Below are 26,195 nucleotides of genomic sequence, written 5' to 3'. Positions count from 1 at the left end.
TAAAGACAGACCAGCGCAGATAAGCCAGTCTTCACGGTCCAATCTCTAATTACTCCTGTCTTGTGTTGCGGTAATGAGAGGCTGTCCCGTTTGTTATGATTTCTAATGAGGGCGGGGAGGGACCTCGCCTCAGTCTGCCTGCAGCGCCGCGTGCGCCCACCAGAGAAATGAAAACTTCATCAGACATTTTAATTAACATTTGCTTTCTCCAAAACAACTTTAACAGCCTCTTTAGTGCGCGGAAGTGGGGCAAAATCCAGAGAGAAAGACGGAGAGAGCGAGAGACAGAGGGATCCGGAGGAATTTCCATGGGAACGAGACCAAAGGAGGGAGAAAGAGAGGCACGAGAACGGAAAACTGGAGCCAATCGGTTGACAGGACGGGTCAGTTTATTTTCAAAAATGTTTTATAAAAATAAATAGAATGATGCTGTGTCTCACAGATACAGTACATGTACAGTAGCAATAACAATAAAACCTCATTTAAAGGGCCCGTATCCTACATTTTTCCCCCATTGTGACATGAAAGGGCTGAAAGTTTGGTTTTTATATCCAAATTGCAAAGTGGGGAAATTTCACTTCGTACATGAACAGCCTGTAAATGAGTTAGACCAATCAGAAGCAACCAAACACCCATGTGCTGTGACATCACAACCATGACTAACTGCCAGTCCGGCACTTAGCATTCAAGCTTCAAAGCAGAAAAAGTGGATATGCTGCTCTTAATGGCCAAAATACTATCCTGGACAGCTTGTCGCAATTTGAAGCGTATGATTGGTCAGAACAACTGCAATTAGATCTTCCCCAAATCGTCCAGCCCTTGACAGCTGTGTGTCTTTCTGTACCAATAAGATCATAATTCATTCTTTATATGACTGTTTCTATTTCTCTCTTTATCCCTTAGAATTAAACAGGCTGTTTTTGTTACTGTGCCTTTAAGACTGATATGCTATATGTAAACAAGCTCTGTTCTAATTGGCTGCCTTGTATTGTGCTTCTTTCAAAAACCAGTCAGAGCTGAGACATTCCTTTTTACTTCAGTATGAAGTGGGCGGGGCTAAAGTGCTATAGGTTAAAAAATATGCGTCCTGGTTTTTGTGACATCACAATTCCAGGGGACTGGTACGTTTTGATACTACCTCAAACTCTTTGATTAAAAAAGAAAAGAGAGAGAAATGAGGATTTTCCAAGATATGAGCCCTTTAAAAGCGCTTGTAACAACTTTTTCTCACATTTCAGATGAGGTTACGCTCAACAGGTGAGTCAGGCTACTATCGCAGTGACAAATGTGCAACTGTTAATATGTAATTCAAGTGCAAAACGTGGTCTGTTACTGACCGTAACTCTGCTGACAAATGTGGTAAAATTTCAATTCAAAAATACATGCACTGCCACTTTAAATCACTTTCGAATCACAATATATGCAGATAATTAGAAATATTGCATGTTATTTTCAATTTTTCACATTGTCTTTTCACTTGTGAAAGACGTTTTAATTCATTTGCACAGTTTAAACTGAAAAACGGGCAACAAATTGTTTCTTTTTCGCTTAAAAATAACACCTCGGCATCTGTGACGTCCGCAATGTTTTTCGTTTTTATAGCTAAGAACGTTTAAAATAAAAATTAAAAGTTGGTGGGGTGGTCCTGGTGTTGTGGCTGTATTATAAAGAAGAGCAGCAGTTTGGCTAAGACCACATACCCAATCCAGCATACAGCACCATTATTTTTTACAGTAATCAACAGGTTTACAGGTGTAAACAGCCCACGCCACAGGTGCATTTCAGTGATAACTCAAGTAAAACTAAGTTCTGAGGTTTGAGAAGGAAACTTGTAGCTACATTTCTACTTAGCTAAGTTTCTAAAAGTGCTTTAAAAAACAAGCAGATGTTCCTCTTCTGTAAATCCTAGACTGAAGCCCTATTCGGCCTGGATTAGTTCTCCATGGGGAGGGGGGTAATGCCAGTTTACCTCAGGACGTCTGTGATGTTTATGAGTGATTTGTACGGGATAAGAAATCTAAATGCCAGAGATGGGAGCGGCTACTGTAACATTCTGTCTCGTTCCGTTCTTGTCTTTCTGTTTCCCAGTGCCAAGTGTTATTGTTTACGTTTCCATGTGTCTTTGTTGTTGTTTTGTCTGTCTCCTCCCTGGTCCTGGCCCCTTGTCATCTGTTCCGCCTGTGTGTAGTCTGTAGCCCGACCCTCTTATTAGTCCCAGGTGTTCCTTGTTTTCCCTCAGTGTTTTTATATGCCTGTGTTTGCTCAGTCTCCTTGTCTTACATTGTCTAGGTTACCCTGTTGCTGTTGCCTGTTTTCACCGGTCTTGTTGTCAAGTTTTATTTCTAGTTTAGTTCTGTTTTCCTCTGTTTTGTTCCATCATGGACTTGTCTGTTCTATGAACCTCTGCTACTCTGTTAAATCTGATTTAAATAAAAGAAACTTGCATCCAGCCTCATCCCCTCCTACGTTACAGCTACTCGATTTATGCGCCGCTTTTACTCCAGAAAAGAGTAGAAAAGTTCATTTAGCCTTTATTTCATTAACCCTAAACATTTACCTTCTGTTTTCAGTGAATTCAGCGTCATTAGCATCGCCATTAGCTGGAAATGTACACGTGAGACGGGACAGTAACGTTACATATTGACCTTTTTAGCCTCAGAGGACAATGAGGCTGAAGTTGGCTTCCCATTCGCCACTTTCTTGTTCAAAATTTCCTGTTCCACCTTAAATGGTGCAGCAGTTACATTCACCACTATTTAAGGTGGAACGGGAACATTCGAATAAGAAGCTGACTTCAACACAAGTCAACGCTTCTTCGAGTCGCTCCATACTTAAGAAACTCCTTTTCGACAGGATACGACAGCGTTTTACCAACATGCCGATTTGCACGGGACTAACATAACCTGAGGTCATTTCTATGGCTTCTTTTATAGAAAGTAAAAGGTGCTGCAATCCTTACTGACACAGGAGCGCGGAGTCAGTAAAAACCGGACGGGGCTAAAATCACAGAGAAACACCGCTAATAATTACATTCCCCACCTCCTCACGTAAAGCCGAACAGGACTATAGTAAACTATATGGACCCTGCTTCTGTTTTCTTGCATTAACAATAAATAAAATAAACAAATGACCCTTCCACAGTCAAACTGTGCGCAGTGACCAACTGTGGTGCCTCTGCACCGCCCCCTGCAGGCCGTGCTGAGCACCACACCTGAGGTAGCTGGACTCAGTGCTTCATCAGAAACTGCTGGAGCTCCTTGTTGATTAAGCTGGATGTAACTCCATCATTAACCAACACACAGTGCACACCTGAAACAGAGAGAGAGTTCAGAGCTGTTAGACACACTTTCTGAGAGATGTGTGAGCACAAGTTCAGAGTGAGAAAGCACATGGACTGTGAGTGTGGGTGGTTTAGAGGGCCTGGAGAACTGCAGGAGTGAAGTATGACAGTGTAAAGGAGGCTCGGTAGGGTACGTAGTAGGGTGGGCGATATGAACTCATAACAATATTATGGGACTTTTTTATTATTCAGACAATAACAATACAATATCTCAAAACTCTGAATGTAGCCAAGACATGTCTGGTGCCCAAATTCATCAATAAAAATGACCAATAAGATGCCACACAGCTAAAATTAGTATACAGTATAACAGCAGTATGTTGATGTCTGGATTTTGTCCGTACTTTAGTGTGAGACAATGTAGGCATGCAGTTAGCGCCAAGCTAATTGGTGGGGTAAAACCTTTTAATATCTGTTAGCTACATTAGCATTAAAGAAGCAGACTTCTGACACCAAACATGTTCTAGGTTTGGATTAAATCTGGATGAAATGTGTAAATTGTAGGGACCCTAGGTCGGGTACAGAGCTCAGTGTGGGTGGTTCAGGGTGAGATGCTGTACCCAGCCTGCTGACGTCTGTGATGTTCCTCTGTTCATCGTCAAAGAACATCATGTCTGAGTATGGAACTCCACTGGCTGCCTGCAACCTGCAAACAATGCACACAGCAGACGCGTTACACAACACTCCCTCACGTATACATACAGAAGCAGCCCCCAAATCCCCCCCAACAGCTTCAAATTCCAGACCATCTGGGTTACTCAGGCACCCAGAAATGATCTGATATGAACCAGTAGAGAATTTAAAATATACATTATTGTAATTCAAACCGCTGATATGAAAATGGTCGATGTTCACGTTAATCACTGCTGATTCACTGAGAGGGTGGAGAGTTTAATTGATGACTACTTTTAAAACGAGCATTACGTTAAATGCTAAACGCTGAAGGTCAGCATCTCCAAACAAAAATAAAGGCGATACATGTTTCCATTTTTTGATCAGACCTTTGATGATGCGATATAACGAATGTCAGATGTAGACAAATGTCCGCTATATTAACTTCCTCATCTGCCTTAAATTCTTAGCATTTCTATAGGGATTCGAGTAGGGATGCATCAGAATCAGCTAAGATCAAAATTAGCAGATGTTTGCTCCAGATGTTGGCAACCACTCAGTTTATTATATCAGTTTTGGCCGTTTTATGAGGTAAACAGGTGAGTGCACGTGCACTGGATTTGCATGCGGCTGCTACATCTGCAACAAAATTTCATAGCATAATCATACACAAATAAATTAAATAACCAGGCGCCTCTAACTTTCAATGTAGCACTTTATTTGCTTCATGTTATTAAAACAGCTGACAGATTTTTCATTTAACTTCCCGTTTGACCCGTTAGACCCTGAAGAAACAAAAAAAAATGGCCAATTTGATTGTAAAAAATGCAACTGGCCATAAACAGGCACTACCTAGAGCTCTGTTAGCAGCCAGGGCAAAAAACAACAACATGCTTCTGTGATGATATCACCACAAGGGCTCAGGAGGACTTTTACTAACTGTTCTTCGCTTCATCCACAAATGCAAGTTAAGACTGTACTATGCACAGTGGCAATCATACATCAACAATGTCCAGAAACGCCACCGACTTCTCTGGGCTCCATGGACTAATGCACAGTGGAAATGCATAAATCATGTCAAACTCTTCGGTTTTGTTCATGGATGTTATGTTCTACAGGCCAAAGAAGAAAAGGACCAGCCAGATTGTTATGAGCGTATAATTCTAAAGCCAGAATCTTTACAGGATGGAAGGGGGTTATTAGTAGGTAACCTGCACATCTGTGAAAAGCAGCATTAACAGTGAAAGATACACATTCTGGGGCAACGTATGCTGCCTTCTAGACGCCGTCTTTTTCAGGGACGTCCATGATTATTTCAACATGACAGTGCCAGGAAACATTGTGTTCGTGTTGCAACAGCATGGCTGCTTTATCAGAGAGTGTGGGTGCCAGACTGGCCTGCCTGCAGTCCAGACCTGTCGCCCACTGAAAACATGTGGCATGTTATGAAGGGGAAATTATGCCAACGAGATCTTTGTACGCTTGCACAGCTGTAGACTTGTACAACTGTAGAATGCCAAAACAGTTTGTGTCTTCCACCCCCAAACATTTATTAAATGCTCCTGTCCCAACTTTTTTGGAACGTGTTGCATGTCCCATATTTGGAATTAGAGTATTCACCATGTAGTTCATAAGATAACACATCAAATATTGTGTTTTGTACTGTTTTGAATTTAATACAGGTCAAACAGAATTAAACACTCACTGTTTTCTGTTTTTATTGCTATTTCACACATCGTACCAACTTTTTTAGAATTGGGATTTAACCTCTCCAAAGTCAATGGATAGATACATTTTAGGCCAAAAGCTCATTGCTGATTATTGAAAATAAATGTCTCAAGACCTTAAGCAGCATCTTAAATAAAGTAAATAAAGTAAAACCATCACTAAATCATATAAACGATATAAAATGATAACAGCAAAACGGTTAAAGTGATTGAAGTCTTTCTGAAGAGTTGTGACGCAAACGATGACGCGAACCACGCACACATTCGCATAGATTTCAGACACGGCGAAGCCTTCAGTCCGACGGCCACAGCTGCCCAGCAAAACAGCAAAAATAACAGCTCTGTGGTTTAATTCCTGTTTTGTGTTCACTGGAAATAAATGGTGCTTAGTGAAGTTACTCACAGTGAGCCTGATGACCACAACTGCCGTTTTATGTCAGCAGAGAATAACGTATTTGTGAATAGATTATGTCAGATATTGGATGTCAGTTCGCCTTGACGGAACTGCAGGCGGGAGCAGGACTAAACGTTTCGGTTGCAGACGGGAGCGGGACTGAAACAACAGTTTGGCGCAGACCTCCAGTTCAGAGCTTTAAATGCCTAAGCAAGACCTTATAGGTCAATGTAAACTTAACGTAACATAATGTCTCAGACATCAGTCAGCGTGTTCATAACCATTTCATGTAGTAACTTTCTGTGAGGGAGCTTTTAGAGGTGGACGTCTGGTTCCTATCACCACCACTGTGAACAGTTCTGACTCTGTAAGTTTCTCTAGAACAGAGCGTTTCACACCAAACCACTCTGAATGACTCTGTTTACATCTCAACCAGCTAATTTTTCAGACATTTTGAAAAAAGAGTGGAATACCACCACTACTATTAAAAAAAAACAGAAATATCATATTAGAAAGTCTTTTAAAGGCTTCATAGATTTTCTTTTTCCAATAGACATATTTTCCATATGTTGTCCATTGTCCGTTTTTATCATACAGCCCTTTTTAAAAACTCTTGATCACTAAAATAAACAGTATGTTATAGGATTACTGGTAAAAAATTGACAGCGACAGCCATAAACGATAACATCAACATATCCTCTTTATTATTAGAGTCAGTGTCAGTTTCTCTGGCCAGTGATAAAACGCTTTATGTATTTCAGTGCTGGATCTAAAACAGCTGAATTACACTGTTTTCCTGCTCGCTCTGAAAGAAGGATGACTCAAGCAGACGTCAGACATCAGCACTAGTTTATTTTCCACTGAATCATCTCCCGAGCCGGGCCGCTGACAATATTAGGTCAAGTTCAAACCTCTTTTTTTCCACTTCCGAAGCCCTCACATCAGATTAAAGCGGCATTCCCACCCCGCTGCAGCGAGGAGTCGAGCCTGAGCTGATGCGTCTAGTCACGCTCTTTGGTGTAATCAGCAGGCGGATGTAAATATTTGACGGCGGATTCTGAAAAGGACAAACGATCAGTAAAAGCGTTCCGCAAATGTGCGATTTTATGACCCGCTAATGACTTAATCTTGTTTTCTCCGCGCGCTCTTTGAGGAAAATGGAAAATCTAAATACACAAAACACGTGAAGTGAATATCAACTATTCATCTCAATATGGTTAGACTGTGTGTTTGTACTCCACATGAGAAAAAAATGCTCCAGGCTATTCACAGCAGGGCAGTTTTAGGCCCAACTTGGAATTTAAATGTCTAAATTCGCAGTGCTATTATTCTGCTTTATCAGATCGCTGGTTCTTCTTGATTTTAGATCTGCAATTACAGATACAATGTTATTTGCATGGAGAAACACGCTGAACGTCCTTTGTTCTCTTTTCATTTCTCCCTCTCCCTCCCACACACACACTGTCCGCACAGCCTCAGTGAATTCGGCTCCTTTAAAGGGCCTGAACGCAACCTTTTCGAGTATTTTATGACCTTTGTGTCACTTTGTGTACCAAAAAGAGTGACAATTATTTTTACATGACTATTTTTTTACTTCTGTTGTCGTTACTGTCCCTTTAAAATCGATATATGTAAACGAGCTCTGTTCTGATTGGCTGCTCTCATTAAGAAAGCAGTCTGGGCTGAAACACTCCTTATATCTTCAGTGTGAACGGGCGGAGCTAAACTGCTGTAGGCGGAATAGGCAGATATATGTAAATGCGCCATATTTTTGGGACAAAAAAAAAGCAGCTTAGGTTCCATATGTGCACTAAACAGACTGGAGATGTCCAGATTTATATGATATGGGCCCTTTAATGTGGTGACACAGGTGACCAATAGAATGGGGCACTCTGGAGCAGCTGCACATGAGCCTAAGGTCACTATGACCAATGCTAAGCATGGGCTAGGGGGCTATAAAGCCCCCCAGCCTTGGGCTGTGGAGCACCTGTGTTCTCTGGGGTGATGGAGATCCAGAACTGACCATCCAACATCAGTACTTGCTCTCACTAGTGCTCAACCAAATCCTCACAGCAATGTTCCAACATCAGTGTAAAGCCTTCCCAGAAGAGTAGAGGCTGTTACTGCAGCACAAACTCGCTATTAACACCCTTCATTTCAGGAGAAATGCAGGACGAGAAACTTTTGGACACAATAGAGTGCATACATAGAAAAACAGCAACCTCACAGCTGTACCTGCTGAAGTGGGTGACCTTTGACCCCGGGTAAATCTCTCTGAAGGACACGTACTGGTCGAGGTCGAAGAGGGACAGCAGCTGATTGGCTCCATCCGTGTCTCCTGTGCTGAAACACAAACAGTGTAAATGTTCCCTCAAAGTTCAACAGTGGTTTAAGGTCTGATTGTGAACCTTAAATAAGTTTTTCCAGGTGAAAAGTTCGTATTTGTATCTTTTCATAACCGAATGTTTTAAAACAGAACAGTAAAATAAAAGCCTGGAGGCGAGACGGGGTGTGTGGAGTCAGTACAGCTTAGAACACATCATTTCAGTGGATTATGGTTCAGTTATGTTCCCTGACTAAAGGCACTGAGATGGACCCCTGAGGGCCCCACCCCAGTGACAAGAGGGGAACTGCCCCAGTGACAGTCTAGTACCTTTATTTCTGAGAGTGTACAATTTTGTCTCAATACATTTTTTAATCCAGCACTAAGACAAAGTGGCTGAAATGTGTTGTGTGTTAATATGTTGAAGGGGAACTCCACCCATTTTTGTAAAATTACTTAATCATTCAACCGTTTAAATGTAAACAAAATAATTTGGCATGGTTGGGTGTGAAATCGCCATTCTAGAGAAATTTAAGTCTGAATTGTTCACCATTATAGTCTTAGGAACCAGACGTCTGCATGTCTACACTACAAATATCACCATTTTATCTGCTATCTGAAATGACCAGTGAACTTACGTGTCACGCTGATAATGGTAAAATAGTGCTACATTCAAAAAAATAGCCATGTTGAACGGCTAGTAACTACAAAAACACGTTAGCCTGCGCTCACTGGTCTCAGGAGTAATAGTTTATACTGAAATATGTTTTAGGCCATAATTTCATAACTAAACAATCACTAAACAATGTCTCAGGTATCAAGCAATGCATTTATAACTGCTTTGTGTAATTGTGTAACTTAATGGGATGTAGCTTTTAGAGCCATTAAATTCTTTGGACGTCTGGTTTCTAGTACTGTAATGGTGACCAACTCTGACTTGGTAAATTTCTCTAGAAAGGCGTATTTCACACGAACCACTCTGAATGACTCTGTTTACGTCTTAACCATTCAATGATTATGTAATTTCTCAAAATCAGTGGAGTTCCCCTTTAATGTTCTATTAAAGCACTGATCATGATAAACGTATAATTAATGGAATATACTGAATAGTTCATAGTAGATACTGAATCATTTACAGTAGACACTGAATAATTAATAGAAAATACTGAATAATTTATAGTAGACACTGAATAATTCATAGTAGATTCTGAATAACTCTTAATAAAACTGTATAATTAGTAGAAAATACGAAATAATTTATAGTAGATATTGAATAATTAATAGAAAATACTAAATAATTATCAGTAGATACTGAATAACTCATAGAAAGTACTGAATAATTTATAGTAGATACTGAATAATTAATAGAAAACACTGCATAATTAATGGAAAACACTGAATAATTTACAGTAGATACTAATTAATTCTTAGAAAATACTGAATAATTTACAGAAAACATTGTATAATTAATTGAGTGTTGAATAATTTATAGTAGATGCTGCATAATTAATAGAAAATACGAACTAATTTATAGTAAATTTATAGTAATTTATAGAAAATCCCCATTAATGTGGTATTAAAGCACTGATCATAATAAAAGCACAATATCTGTAACAATAACTTCTGAATAAAACCCTATTTTTTCTATTTTTGTTATTTTCTATATTCATATATTACTATACAAAATATTTTAATACCTACAAAAGGCAATGAAATGCTTGATTTGACACGACTTCACTTTTTCATTTGTCTAAATCCAGACTGAAATGAGACTCTGCAGGGCGGCAGACTGTCTGCTGCAGGTTTGGGCGTCTCTGCTCATTACGCACCGCGGAGCTGCCGGGCTGTCAGCAGGAAAATCAAACTATTCCGCAGGGAAATATGCACTTTTAATCAATTTGTTCTGACATGTTCTGAGGGGGTGTTACAGGACATGACTTCCATAAAAATGGATCCTGAAGACCACAGCCCACTCCAGCACTCCCAACCTATACTTCAATTAGTAGGCTTTCAAGGGAAACTGCTCATTCTGCCTAACGATGCCCAGTCCGACAGCAGCTCAGTGTCGCCAGCAGAGCAGAGCCGTCCAGAGTACACGGTCAGTCCTGGGACCTGAACCCAGAAACGTCCGACTGCTCAGCTCTTTAACCGCTGGGACTCCTCAACAACCTGACGATAATGTTTTTCCATGTTAAGACAAACTCAGTGTGTTAGATACTTATCACTAATTACTGAATACTTCATTAAAGTTATGATTAATGATTCATTTATATTAGTTACTGAATACTTCATTAAAGTTATGATTAATGATTCATTTATATTAGTTACTGAATACTTCATTAAAGTTATGATTAATGATTCATTTATATTAGTTACTGAATACTTCATAGAAGATACAGAATAATTCATATTAGATACTGAATAATTCATAGTAAATACTGAATAATTTATAGTAAATACTGAATAATTCATAGTAAATACTAAAAAATGTATAGTAAATACTGAAAAATTTATAAAAATACTGAATAATTTATAGTAGATACTGAAAAATACACAGACGATACTGCATAATTTATAGAAGATACCAAATAATTCATAGTAGACACTGAATAACTAATAGAAAATACTGAATAATTTATAGCAGATACTGAATAACTAATAGAAAGTACTGAATAATTCATAGAAGATACTGAAAAATTTATAAAAATACTGAATAATTTATAGCAGATACTGAATGATTCATAAAAATACTTAATAATGTATAGTAGTCACTGAATAATTTATAGCAGATACTAAATTGTTCTCCAAAGCAGTTACTGAATAATTACACTAATAACTGAATAACAGTCGTTGGTTCAGTAGTTTAGGTTAGTTTTGATCTCACACTGCTGAAGTTTGTGTCAGGCAGCTAAATGATAAACATCTCTTTATACATTAACCCTGTAAGTCGAGCAGGACAAACAGTGAACCGTCCAGTGCAGTGCAGTGTCCTCAACACTGGCTCAGAGTGGACACTGCGCTGTAGAGGTGGGACTCTCACCGTGACACGATGCCAATCGGGATTCCCTGAGTCTGCAGAGAGCGCAGGATCTCCACTGTGTCATCAAACAGATGGAGAGGATAGAGACTGGAGTCCCGCACTTGTCCACTGAGAGAGAGAGAGAGAGAGAGAGAGAGAGAGAGAGACATAGAGAGAGAGGGAGGGAGAGAGAGAGAGAGAGAGAGAGAGAGAGACATAGAGAGAGATCATCATATTAAACTTAACAAATAAAAGGAAGTGTGTCTCTGTCGAGGGCGTGTTCACTTACTCACACTTACAAAATCAACAATATGTTATTAGATCAGGGGTGTCTAAACCTTTTCACACTGTACTGCAATCAAAGTAATAACAGTAACAGACAGATCATCACAATAACACTAACCTTTCATCCTTGTGGAAAGGTGGGTCAGCTGCCTCCACCCAAAATGACCAGAGGGTGTAGTCTAGAGGGAATGGAGGGCAGTCTTTAGGTCAGTTAGGGTCAATTTTCATTTCAAGCTGATGTGGCAAAATCTGTACAGAACTGCATTAATAATCACTGTTTACTGACCTTCATTTTGTAGGTATAACTGGATTAATTATACACCCCCTCTCTCTCTCTCTCTCTCTCTCTCTCTCTGCGTTTTGTGTTTTTGGGTATTGCTGCATGACTGACGTCTCACTTTTCCCAGCGCGTGATTGGCTGTTCCTGTTGGCGCCGGCTATAAAAGGCCTTTGGTATTAGTCGATGGGGAGCGGCCTTTTTTATTCGGCCCCTGGCTGCCCGTCAGTCCACAGCCCAGTTTCTTTAGCTGTGATTTGCTGGCCTACAGGTACACGTGGGTCAGTGACAGTAGTTTTGTGAATTTTACGTTTTTGTTTTTAAATAAAGGAAACGCTGTTTTTTTTTTGTCTGAGAGGGCAGTCTTACTTCCTCTTTGTCGCTTCTTACCCCATGAGCTACAGACGTTCATCTAATCAACAGCGTCAGTGTACGATCTACAGCTACGTCTATCTGTAAACCAGTAGCCATACTACTGCATTCGAATATCCCAGCGAGAAAACATTTTACATCACTATGAATAATAAAAACACGAGAGCTACACAGCTGCTCAGGCCAATAACACTAAAACAACCACAACAGTATAAACTGAGCAATATCAGAATATATGGGTATACAGTATATAAGGGCATATATGGGATATTCCAGTCGTTTGGTGGAGCATCTTTGGGGACTGTTTCACCCACAATGCCCTGCGTGTGCCTCTCCGCCATGAACAGATTTAAACAAAGCTCTCCCAAAATCTGATCTTAAAACTGTCATAAAACAGTGTCTCAGATGTCAGACAGCATAATCATAACCATTTCATGTAAAACTCTGGTTCCTATCACCACCACTGTGAACAGTTCGGACTCTAAGTTAAGTTTAAGGTCTAAGGTCTAAAGGTCTAGGTAAGTTTCTCTAGAACAGATCATTTCACACCAAACCACCCTGAATGACTCATCTTAACCACTGAAACAGAAACACCTTATGAAATATCTCTGGAATTTCCCTCTAAACTAGTTTGTCAACCGTGGGACAGAAAAGATTACGTAACTGAAACGCATGAAATCAGACGATTACGACAGGACACAACACGCATCAGTGTACTATACACATCAGTGTAAGGTGTAAAAGGGCCCTGTTTGGTCACTTAATCAAAGACATGGAGAGTTATTTGACTTTATCTGCCTCCTCCAATGAGACAGCTGTGAGAACCTTGAACATCTGGAACATCAGGAGTCCCTAATTTTGGCATTTGTGTAGAAAATCTGCTGTATAATATCTCAGATTCTCTGATCTCCCGTCTTTTATTGACATTTCTATGTCTGTTTGTTTTTCTGTTTACTGTTGTCTTCAATAAATCTATCTATCTATCTATCTATCTATACATTACAGGATATATGTTTTGATCTGAAAAAAAATAAACATATACTAACATATATTTATGTATTACTGTTATACAGTGCACTCTTAAAAAGGTGGTTCATCAAGGGTTCCTTCCTAAATGGAATGGTTCTATTTAGAACCATGAGCTCCATTTAGAACCATACGCATGGTGAAATGGTTATTCAGATTGACGGAGAATGCATTGTCTATGGTTCTACACAGAACCTCCCTGGAAATGGTTCTATGTAGCACCAAAAAAGTGTTGTGCTGTTGTTATGATGTCAAGCTTGTAGTTGTAGAAGAACGCTTTTGGTGCTATACGGGTTCTATACCACACAGAACACATGCAAATGGTTCTGTATAGAACTTGTGGTTCTAAATTGAACCATTCCATTTACTAAAGAACCCTTGAAGAACCATGTTTAAAGAGTTAAGGACTGTTACCCAGAGGAGAACCTGTTATAGAGTATTACAGGAGTAGTAAACAGATTATACAGCACTGTGGGAACCTGACAGCTTCAGACAGTGATGGGTCACAGCAGATCTTTACTGGAGGATGAACTTCAGACCGAGTAGTTAAGGTTAGTAACTTTATGACCAACAACATTAACACTAACATTCACACCATTCACACTGACGCTGACATGGACAGCAGCGGTAACTGTACCTGTACCTGTATTATGAACATCAGCTGTAACTGTAGCTATAACTGTAACTGTATTATGAACATCAGCTGTAACTGTACCTGTACCTGTATTATGAACATCAGCTGTAACTGTAGCTATAACTGTAACTGTATTATGAACATCAGCTGTAACTGTACCTGTACCTGTATTATGAACATCAGCTGTACCTGTACCTGTACCTGTACCTGTAGCTGTGTGAGCTGTATTAGCCGCTCACTGACGGACGCGGTCAGCGATAAAGGGTCACACTTACCGAGGTCAAACACCACCAGGCTGGGTTTATTCATGCCTCAGTCGTCTCTGGAGCTTTTAGAAGATGTTCGGTTGTAAAACAAGCGGAAATGAAACTCTCTGACTCCCGATCTGCTGACCGGTTCCTCAGCTCCTCAACACGGAAGAAAACTGAAGAGTCACGTGGTTCACACTGGCCAATCAGAATCGCGCACTAAACAAGGCCCGCCTTAATACACGTGTATGTGTGTACGTATATCTCCCCCTACGCCTCTCTCTCTCTCTATGTCTCTCTCTCTCTCTGTCTCTCTTTCTCTCATCATATATATATATATATATATATATATATATATATATATATATACCACCATATTTAAATTAATTTTAAAGTAAGTTTTTATCATTTAATTTATCCTATCAGATTCAGTCTTTTGGTCACATGAACAAAATTTGGAACTTTTCAAATTTGTGAATAAAAGTAAAAAATTGACAAAGTTTCATCTACATGTTAGACGTTCATCTGATAAATATAACTGTACAGAATCACTCGTCAGTATAAACTCCACAACTGTGTAAAATTACTTTAGACCAATCAGAACGTTTTCCTCACCATACTGAATATAGTTGTTGGACATGAATAGACTAAAATAGATAAATAAATAATAATAAATAATAATAATAATAATAATAATAATAAAAGCATAGGATAAATGCAAGGACCACTGTCATGTGCAAAAGTCTGAGCTTCCCTAGTACATGTACAATATCAATCATTTAATCAATCAATCAACATTTATTTAAACTCTGAGTACTTTAAGGTGACCCTCGTTTATGATGCAGCTGAGCATAAACAAAAAACAACATTTAAAAAGTTCAGTAAAACACAAGACAAATAAAACATGTCACACAGATCAAAAACATCAAATCAACAAATCAAAACAATTAATAAATCAATCAAATAAAACTATTAAGCAGATTAATAAAAAAAGATCAAATAGAAAACAATAATAATGAATAAAACAAATTAACAAGTCAATATAAATGTATAAAATAATATAAATGTATTAAAAAATCATAATAAAACTAAAATAAATGTAGAAAATTTCAGGCAGGTTAGAGTTTAAAAGTTTAAGTGACACCAGTGAGTTTTAGAGGTGTATAATGGCTGGACAAGCAGCACCAGACATGATGTTAAAGGTGCCATAGAATGGAAAACTGCATTAACACTGGCAGAGTTGAATGAGGAGAGTTCGGTACATAGAACTGACCCACTGTGACCGTCAAACACTGTCGTCTCCTTCTTCAAATACTAACCCTGCATTTGTAACAGAGGCAGTAAAACGGGCCAAAATCTAAACTGCTACATAACAGTCTTCACTCATTAATATTCACACCCCCACATTTACACACGTTCTAGCCCAGCAGGTATTATGAAGAATGAAACGACCGTAGAGCAGCAGCAGTGAAAATGGTGGACTATGTGCAGAAATGTGTCGTTCTGGGCTGTGAAAGGATGTTGACACTGTTCATTCCCTTCCCAAAGAACCGAACTGTCAGCAGGCTGATGTTCATCTTTAAACGAGGCTAGATTCACAAAACTGTCTTAAGAAAGAAAAGTTTCTTAAATGTTTGTTTTTTCTGAACCTCATTATTAAGAAAAAAGCAACACATTGTCTTATTTTCTTTTCTTAACTATTTTCTCAAGAATAATTCTGAGAAGAAGTTATATTCCCGACAATATCATGTTCTTAATTGTGTTCTTAACCTTACGACAGACTCACACTTGTCTTAGGCTGTAGGCCTAAGGTCAGCAAGGTCAGCATTTAAATTTAATCATTTATATTTAAGAACCTTCGCAAGTTTTTTCTTAAGAAACGTTTTGTGAATCTGGTCCCAGCTTCTTAACTGAATACTCCGTTCCACCTTAAAAGCTACAGCATCATACAGGCGCCAGAAGGTAACTGCGGCACCATCTAACACCATTTAAGGTGGAACAGAAAATCCACAAAACAAGCTGGCTAACAGGAACTTCAGCTCCCACATCTCTAACAGGATTCTGGACAACTTTAATTCAGAGTTGCTGGGCTGCTCTGCACATTTCACTCAAACGTTGGACAATATCGAGCAGCTTCGCTCAGCGTTTGACCCTGAACAGAGGGGCAGTTCCGGCTTTATTAGCATCGCAACCCCAACAGCAGCCTGTAAGCAGCCATGCTGTGTGTTTATCCACTTTCTGACAGTTAAAGCCAGATCATCTTAACCTTTAGGTCAGTTCTGGTCTTCATAAATTCAGAACGGTTTAAGCTACAGACATATCAGGACATTCAGCAGACCCGCCCTCTAACTAGTTAGTATGAGGTCATCATATTCTAACAAAGGGTCAAAACAGCGACATGGTTCACACATCAGACTCTGCATCACCATCCAGAGTGATTTCATCCACCTGTGACCGTCCATCAGCCGGCAATCCAGCTCCAAAATCACCCAAACCCCACTCGCTACTGTTACATTACATACATACATACATACATACATCATCTAAACCGCTTATCCTTCTGGGTCGCGGTGGGGTGCTGGAGCCTATCCTAGCTGTCATTGGGCGGAAGGCAGGATACACCCTGGACGGGTCGCCAGTCCATCGCAGGGCTGTTACCTTACATCTCTGCTTTTAGCCTTCATATTATAAACAAAAAGGGTTAAAAATAGTGACATGATTCACAATCAGAGCACTCCGAGGAACCTGACATCACTAGCCAGAGTGAGAGAAACCCGTTCTAACATCCCACAACCCAGAAATACAGCACAAACACACAGCCAGATCACTGTAAACCTGCTATTAGCGCTCTGATTTAGCCTTAATATGGCGACCAAAGGGTTAAACTGAAAGCTTCATAGTGAGCTAACAACTCACTTTACTTTGTGTTGTTGTCGAGATTCAAAGCGAGTAGGTTGTACAGGTAACGTTAGCTACTAGCAAGCTCCAAGTAACTAGCAACTAGTTGCTTCTGTGTGAGGCACCGTGGTAAACCAACCAATCAGACCAGACCTCACCAGATTATTCATGAGCCCCCCAAAAATGGAAAACAGCTTCATGCTAGGACCAAATCATAGGGCTGTAAATGGGCGTGTAAAACCTGGCCATCTGGGCATTTTTCACCCTGACCGAAGTCACGTACCCCTATATTGACATCATCTTCAAACAGAAAGTAGTTTGTGTGTCTTTATGTAAGGATTTAACGTTTAATCTGACTATTTTAAAATGAATTTTAAAGGTCAGCAGCTCATCATATCAAATCACACAGCCTGTAGGCCACATCCTGACTGGCCACTGTGTGCTTGTACTGCTCTTCGTCTTCGTCGAATTCCCCTTCATCCCCTTATTTTTATCTACAATCCAACACAATTATTGCCAAAAGTAAGTCAACTTAAAGATGAGGCTGTGTAGATGTGATGTATTTTCCTCATATAGAAATGATGGGAACATCTGAATCAAGCAAATTCAGAACATCGCTGCTTTCAGCGTACGATATGAGGAAGAGAGTAAACAGTCCATGGTCAGTAATTATGATAATACTACAGTGTCATTAGAGCAACAAGTCATTATACTAATCGCCGCCTGAACCATGCGGTCATTTTCGCGCTCACTGAGCCGAACTAAGCTGAAATCCAAACTCAGCCCGGCTGCTTTAATGAACATAATTCATCTCCTCTAATGAGTTTATCTCCTGAACTGACTGACCTTAAACGGAATCCAGTCCAGAGCCCACATTTATTACACATCCCACTGATTACCGAGCGCCATCAGCCTTCATCAGCCTTCATCCGCCTTCATCACTCATATCTGAAAACCATAGTTTAGCCAAAGGCTACACAGCTTTACCCCTTTTTCCCAAATGTAGTTCAGCCAAGTCAAGTTTGGTGTCTGAAGTTTGCTTTTAGCACTGAAGCTTTGAGGAAACTGTAGCTAATAGAAGCTTATAGCACATTAGCATGCTAACTGCATGTGCTGCGCCTGACTCATCTTATAAGTGGAAAGTCGGATCTCGGAATTATGTCCATGCATTCATGCTACAATTAGCTTGTTGCTAACATGAATGTTAGTTTTGCCCCTTTATGCTAACGATATGAGTGATTACTTTAATGCACCCAAATCCTACATTTTCCCTGAGGTCCACTTATCACCAACCAATCAGCTCTCGGTAGCAGCAATGCTAACTAAACAGTGCTCAGTAGCAGTAATGCCAACCAATCAGTGCTCAGTAGCAGTAATGCCAACCAATTAGCACTCAGTAGCAGTAATGTCAACCAATTAGCACTCAGAAGCGGTAATGCTAACCAATTAGCACTTAGAAGCAGTAATGCCAACCAATTAGCACTCAGAAGTGGTAATGCTAACTAATCAGCACTCAGTAGCATTAATGCCAACCAATTAGCTTTCGGAAGCAAAAATGCTAACCAATTAGCATTTAGAAGTGGTAATGCTAACTAATTAGCACTCAGTAGCAGTAATGCCAACCAATCAGCGCTCAGTAGCAGCAATGCTAGCCAATCAGCGCTCAGTAGCAGTAATGCCAACCAATCAGCGCTCAGTAGCAGTAATGCCAACCAATTAGCACTCAGTAGCAGTAATGCCAACCAATTAGCACTCAGAAGCGGTAATGCTAACCAATCAGCACTCAGTAGCATTAATGCCAACCAATTAGCATTTAGAAGTGGTAATGCTAACTAATTAGCACTCAGTAGCAGTAATGCCAACCAATCAGCCCTCGGTAGCAGTAATGCTAACCAATTAGCATTTAGAAGCAGTAATGATAGTGTCTTACTGCCTTTTTGCTGTTGAAAACAGAAAAATACAGGTAAGTTTTCTTTGATTTTTTAGTAGAACACTTTCTTCTACTTTCAAAAATCCAAGGAATTACCACAGGACTCGCTCACCGTCGTCCTCTCGCATTTTGCTGTCATATTTCTGATATAACGCGTCAGGATCCCATTAAACTGGCTTTGCTGGTATGTTTTAAAAATGGCTACTACTGTTTTTAGCTATGCTAATGTACTTTTGTCCATTTCTGTAGATATACTGTGTGTATTCAGTGTGATATACAGTGTGTATTCAGTGTATTCAGTGTGATATACTGTGTGTATTCAGTGTGATATACTGTGTGTAATCAGTGTATTCAGTGTGATATACAGTGTGCATTCAGTGTATTCAGTGTGATATACAGTGTGTATTCAGTGTGATATACAGTGTGTATTCAGTGTATTCAGTGTGATATACTGTGTGTATTCAGTGTGATATACAGTGTGTATTCAGTGTATTCAGTGTGATATACTGTGTGTATTCAGTGTATTCAGTGTGATATACAGTGTGTATTCAGTGTGATATACTGTGTGTATTCAGTGTATTCAGTGTGATATACTGTGTGTATTCAGTGTGATATACTGTGTGTATTCAGTGTGATATACTGTGTGTATTCAGTGTATTCAGTGTGATATACTGTGTGTATTCAGTGTATTCAGTGTGATATACAGTGTGTATTCAGTGTATTCAGTGTGATATACAGTGTGTATTCAGTGTGATATACAGTGTGTATTCAGTGTATTCAGTGTGATATACAGTGTGTATTCAGTGTGATATACAGTGTGTATTCAGTGTATTCAGTGTGATATACAGTGTGTATTCAGTGTATTCAGTGTGATATACAGTGTGTATTCAGTGTGATATACAGTGTGTATTCAGTGTATTCAGTGTGATATACAGTGTGTATTCAGTGTGATATACTGTGTGTATTCAGTGTATTCAGTGTGATATACAGTGTGTATTCAGTGTATTCAGTGTGATACACAGTGTGTATTCAGTGTGATATACAGTGTGTATTCAGTGTATTCAGTGTGATATACAGTGTGTATTCAGTGTATTCAGTGTGATATACAGTGTGTTATATACAGTGTGTATTCAGTGTGATAATCAGTGTGTATTCAGTGTGATACTCAGTGTGTATTCAGTGTGATACTCAGTGTGTATTCAGTGTATTCAGTGTGATATACAGTGTGTATTCAGTGTAATATACAGTGTGTCAAACCACTCAAGCTAGTCTATTAGATATTGCTGAACAAATTAAAGCAACTGTGCTAATGCTAATTAGTCTACACAAGCTTCCATTGCTTGTTAGCTACATTAGCCTCATAGCTCTGGTGCTAAAACTAAAGAAGCAAACTTCAGACACCAAACAAGACTCAGGTGATCGACTGCACATGAGGTAGGAGGGTAAACTGTGTATTGATTGTTCGCCAAACTATCGGCGTAATGAATCTGTTAGCATGAATAGCCTGATTACTGACCAGCGCTCTTACTTTGAGCGCTGTGATGCACCGGCGGCCCTGAGGGCTACACCGGTTGTCAGAACAGTGAAAGTTTGCTGTTGTTTTTTAGAGGGTTCATGTTCTAGACAGCGGTTCTTCCACAGTCCATTGATCGGGCGTCTGAGAAGCTGAGCCTGCGAGCTAAAAACAGAGGCGCGTCAGGCGAGCAAGCGATTGGGGGGAAAACTCCAGGGCTCTGACACTATTTGCTGCCGGAGTCCCGCGACAGCAGTGAATTAATTACGATGATAATAGGAGCCCGTGGCCGCGCTGAGCTGGGGGGTCTGTCCTGCGGCGTGGCGGTCACTGAGCTGTGTGATTGGCTTCACGGACGGCTGCCTCCACATGCGGCTTCTGGGATGGTCCCGCCTGGCTGGGCAGGATCTACACCAAACCGGAGAACATTCCAGAAGTTTTTCTGTAGGTGTGCATGTTCTTGGACTTGGTCAGTGATGGATGTGTATATTATATACTAACATATGGTGCATTTTTACTGAATTTAACTTTATTACCTGAGGTCCAGTTATGACATTTGTGTGGTTTTATGGACCAAAAACAGCCATAATTCATTTTTACATGATCACATTCAAATCTTCATCCATTAGAATAGAACAGGATGCTTTTGTTACTGTGCCTTTAAGATTGATGTATGTAAATGAGCTCCACTCAGACTGGCTGTCTAATTCAAAAGGCAGCCCAGCCTGAAACACTCTGTGTGAGTGGGTGGAGCCATTGTGCTAATATCACAAAAACTACTACTTCAAAATGGAATGTTTTGTAGCTTGGATTTCATTTGTGGACTGTAGGCCTTGAAATGTTTACATACACAATCAAACTCTTTTAAAAGGAAGGAAACCGGCTTTGTTTTGTGTTGTATGAATTATAGGCTTTAGGAATATGTCACAACATGCCAAACACATTTGCATTCATATATTTCATTACTTCAAAAAAAAATGTATGTATAGTTTAAAAAACAGAAGCCTAAACAACTAAATATCTCATTTTCCAGTATTTATTCTGTCACTCTTTACCTTCATTCCAGCTTCCATTCTTTTCAGGAGACTCACTTTCAGTTCCTCAAAGAATCTGCAATCAAACACATTCATTGATGCTGAGGTCTGGACTCTGGGGTGGTCAGTCCATTGTTCAGCTTCTTTGTTTGATGTGTCCGTCTCCTTTTCTCAGTGAGGGTTCTTCTTGATCAGCTACACATCCTTTCAGACCCACAGCGCTGAGTCGTCTTCTCACAGTGGAAGGATGGACAGAAACACCTGTGGATGCTTTCAGATCTGAAGCAGCTTGATTTTCTCCTCTCTCTCAGAGATGAAAGCTTTAAGTGCTGTTTATCTGATGGGGGCAGTTTTGGTGTCTACCGGGTCTTCCAGGTGGTTGTTTTTGAGCTCCAGTTTTGGAAACTCCTTAATCAAGTGGATTATCTTATATCTATCTGTAACTTGTCCTTAATGCCTGTTTTGAGTGGAAATTAAATAAATGGGGTGTCCTTTCCACAGGACTGTACACCAAAAAGCGTTCTTTGGAGTTCTGCTTTAGGTTCCCCAAAGAATCTTTCAACTTCTGCTCAGCTGAAATATTTATAATGTTATGCATGCGTGTACGTAAGTAAATATAGGAGTTATAAAATAGCAGCTCTGTGGCGGTTAGCTTGTGTATGTCAGATCTAATTGTGCAGGACGAGTTCCTGTTGCCAGATCCACAAATGACAATCATAATGACAGTGCAGAGCAAAGAGGAGCTACTGGCAAGTCAACATCAGCACAGTGTGCATTCTCAAAATGACTCACTTCTCATTCTTCAGGGTGGACGAAAAAAGGACTGATGTTCTATTTGCTCCTGTGGAGTTTATATGAGACGTGGGAACATGAGAGAACAGCATAGCTCTGCAGACACTGTGTACAAAAACAACATGTACTATGTACGTTCTTTCTGTATCATGGTACTAACATGATCATGTTATAAAGTGTAAAGGGGGGGAATTTTTCTAGTTATTCACACTTTATGCATAATTTAGTGGTTGGGATGTAAACAGAGCCATTCAGAGTGGTTTGGTGTGAAACTGTTCAGATGTCTTTACAGTGGTGGTGATAGGAACCAGGGGTCGCCATGACAACAACACAAATATAGACATTTTATTTACTATACAAAACCACCAGTGAACCTACACGAGTCTTCTGAGTTGATATGGGATGTTGGTGATGAGAAAATAGTGGAAAATCTAAAAAAATATGTTTCCTTTTCAGACTATTTTGCCTTCTGACTCTTAGACATTAGATAAGGTGTATAAGACAATATTTGACCTTTCACAATATCAGCTTTGAGTGTTATTGCGAATAACTTCATGGCTATGATGATCTACAGCAGTGTTTCTGAGATTAAAAAATATATATTTTTTTCTCAAATAGCAAATATTCAGATATTCTTGTTTTTTATGTGGGCTGTACACAATAAACAATAAAAGATACATTTTGAATTTGTATAAATTGTGACAAATTCAGACGCTTACCTCGTCAACAGCCTACGACAGGTTAATGTTAAGAAAACATCTAAGAACGGAATATTTTCAAGAATAACACTTGTTCTTTTAATTATTCCTAAGAAAATGGTTAAGAAAAGAAAATACGAGAATTCTTAAGAAGTTATTTGAAGAATAACAATTTCTCGTAACTTTTTTTTTAAAGAATGAAGTTAAGGGATATTATAAAAAGGATAGTGTGAATGGAATAAACTTGATGAAGCAAGAACCCATTTTTGTTTAAACTGAGGGGCAGCTTATGTTCATAGCTAGAACTGGGCTGGTCAGCTAGCTAACAGGCTAAAAGAGCCAACAGCCTAAACACCTCCATCATTAATATCACAGGCTTGAATTAAAGTACTTACAGTATGATTTACTGTAAAACTGCAGAAGAGAAGTCTAAAAGTGTCACTTGAATGTTTTACACTCTTCAAATGTTTGTGTTGCAGTCAGAAGTCACGTCAAACCCAGGCTGAATCCCAAACGGCGCCGTACTCCCTAAATAGTGTTGTAGCTAAGGAAGTTTAGAAATTATAGCCTCTACAGCCAAACAGTGCATCATTTATCCAGTGTGGATGTGGAGTCCCACATGACTATTCATTAGTTGTATTGTTGCACCATTGGGGATTCAATGTTTAAACTCCTATGTAGTGCACTACGTAGGGATCAGGGAGCCATTTGAGATTGAGTCCCAGCGTGAGAAGAGGGGCGTCGCTGAATTGATGCTAAATAAGACTCACGGTGGTAATTCAGTGACCAAAAAGTGCTTATAAAGCTAAAGTTTCTGCATTAAACAGTGCTGTGTTATCATATGTTCATTGTTATATGACAAAAAGTAGAAAAAATCATGAAATGACTGCAATTTACAGCGATAGGTGATCGAACATTCTGCTCCTCATTCAGCAGTCCATGGTTGCTTGGCAACGATACCATACTCTAAAGGAACTACATTTCTTGGCGGAATACTTGATGTCGATTGTTATTAATGATAACTTAAATGTCTGAAAAAATGTGTATTTTAACATATTTTATGTTGGCCACGTTTTTATAAAAGCAATAATCCACTTGAGGCTGTGCGTTACTGCGATTTTACCTCAGGAAGGGAGTTTTACTCTGCTTCGCATCATGCCTAACAACACCCTTCCCTGTGATAAAATCGCAGTAACCCATGGCCTCTCATGGCTTATTGCTTTAATATACCTTTAAGACGATTTTCTTTCTTGAGACACTTTTGTGAATCCAGCCCCTCGTCCTGGAGGCCCATTGTCCGGCACATTTGAGTGATTTCCTTGCTTCAGTACACCCACTTCAACTCAGTAAGGACTTGTCAATGAGCTGATTAGTTGGATCGTGTGTTGGGAGCAGGGAAAACGCTGAAATGTGCACTGCAGTGGGCCTCCAGGACCAGGGTTGAGAAACAGTACCACGCCAATCAGACCTGTTTTTTAAGAAAATGAATAATTATTACGGAGTAAAAGATTGACTACAACCCCTGTTGATAACTATAGACAGTGATGTGATTCCTGTATGAGGTTGATGTGCTGTCTGTTCTCTTTGTGGTGGAGCTGGATTCTGCTGTGAGCCATGGCAGCTTTGAACAGGTAAAGCTTTAGAGCCTTTTACTCATTCCACAGGCAGCCTGGGAGCCAGCCCACACTTCAAAGAGCAACACATACAGTGCTTCCTGAAAGAAGCAAATCTCTCTCTCTTTCTGCCTTTTTGGCTCAGTGATGCCCAAAATACATTACTACCAAAGCAATGATCATTAAAAGTAAATGAGACGTTCCCAACGATATCATTTGAGCTAATCGCATATGGTGGAAATGGCTTCCAAGTCACTTGCAGGCACGCGGTAATGATCACAGAAAGCCTGGTGTTTTTGCTTCCTTGGTTATTCCTCATGTTTTGACACAAGGGTACAAATGTAATACAAAAATAAGTCCATTCTTATTTTCTCCCAGGGTCTGTATTTCTCACTAACACATCAACACAGTTGTTTCCCTCAGATGGGGTCACCTGCTCCTTGGCCCCAGTGTTTGACTGACACACTGCGGGTTTGTTATGCTGTTGACGCACTGCTCCGTGTCCCGCAGAAACCCGCAGGCTCTGGCTGACTTTGAAGGCGTCCGCTGAATCCGCTGAGCTGCAAGAGGCACAACACATACTTCTGTTTTCAAACGGAGTGTGTGACACTTCTGTGGAAAGATCAGTGGAAGCACAACCGTGTTTCAGCTCAGCATGTCTTTGGAGAAAAGCTTTAGAAGTGTTTTACAACCGAAAGAGCCTTCAAGCATCACTTTATCTCCTATCAGGGCTTTCAGGACAAGTCGGACTGGACTCAGATGACCCTGCAACCCAGCAGGATTCAGAACTCCGCACATCCTATACAACTTAGGAATTAAGGACCGTGGCAACAAGACTAATGCATCCTTCTTGAGGGATATCGGTCTTTCGTTTTGACCACATACAGACCACTGAGGTGGATAGTTGTGCTGAGGTTCCTAAAACAAGGGAATGGGATCTGGGTCAAATCCTTTAGAACCTCTCTCTGGGTCAGTTTATCTCGAGACTCTCTGGGTCAGATCCTTTATAAACTCTCTCTGGGTCAGTTTATCTCGAGACTCTCTGGTTCCATTTCTCTGCATCTCTGCATCAGTTTCTCTGGAAATTCCTTCAGAGTTTCTTAAAAAAGCTATCATTGTCATACTGACAATGGTCAGATTCTCTAGAGACTCACTGCAGGTCAGTATCTCTAGAGACTCTCTAGGCCAGTTTCTCAGGAAACTCTCCCTGGGTCAGTTTCTCTTGAAGCTCTCTCTTGGTCTTTTTATCTAGACATGTTATGGGTCAGGTCCTCTATACCTTCTCTCAAGTTTTCTAGAATCTCTGGATCAGTTTCTCTACACTCTTCCTGGGACAGTTTCTTGAAAAACTATTACAGAAACCAATCATTAGTACAGTTTCTAAAGAAGCTCAGTCAATTTTCTAGAAGCTCTCCATTAGCCTCTCTCTGGGTCAGATTGTCTAGACTCTCTTTGGGTCA

At 39.9% G+C, this 26,195-nt stretch overlaps 1 protein-coding gene across 1 annotated transcript; it reads right to left on the bottom strand.

Moving 5' to 3' along the window:
* Positions 1–369: 369 nt before the first annotated feature.
* mdp1 (magnesium dependent phosphatase 1) lies at positions 370–14,428 on the bottom strand. Its single transcript, XM_036590942.1, has 6 exons — positions 14,285–14,428; positions 11,819–11,879; positions 11,437–11,544; positions 8,309–8,416; positions 3,901–3,986; positions 370–3,309 (listed from the first exon to the last, which is right to left on the bottom strand). Exons 1-6 carry the CDS (start codon positions 14,316–14,318, stop codon positions 3,227–3,229), a joined length of 480 nt encoding a protein of 159 aa, XP_036446835.1. The 5' UTR covers positions 14,319–14,428; the 3' UTR covers positions 370–3,226.
* Between the last annotated feature and the right edge of the window lie 11,767 nt (positions 14,429–26,195).

This window comes from Colossoma macropomum, unplaced genomic scaffold (assembly GCF_904425465.1).
Source record: "Colossoma macropomum unplaced genomic scaffold, Colossoma_macropomum, whole genome shotgun sequence".
Lineage (NCBI taxonomy): Eukaryota > Metazoa > Chordata > Actinopteri > Characiformes > Serrasalmidae > Colossoma > Colossoma macropomum.
This window is presented reverse-complemented; position numbering and strand designations above follow the sequence as displayed.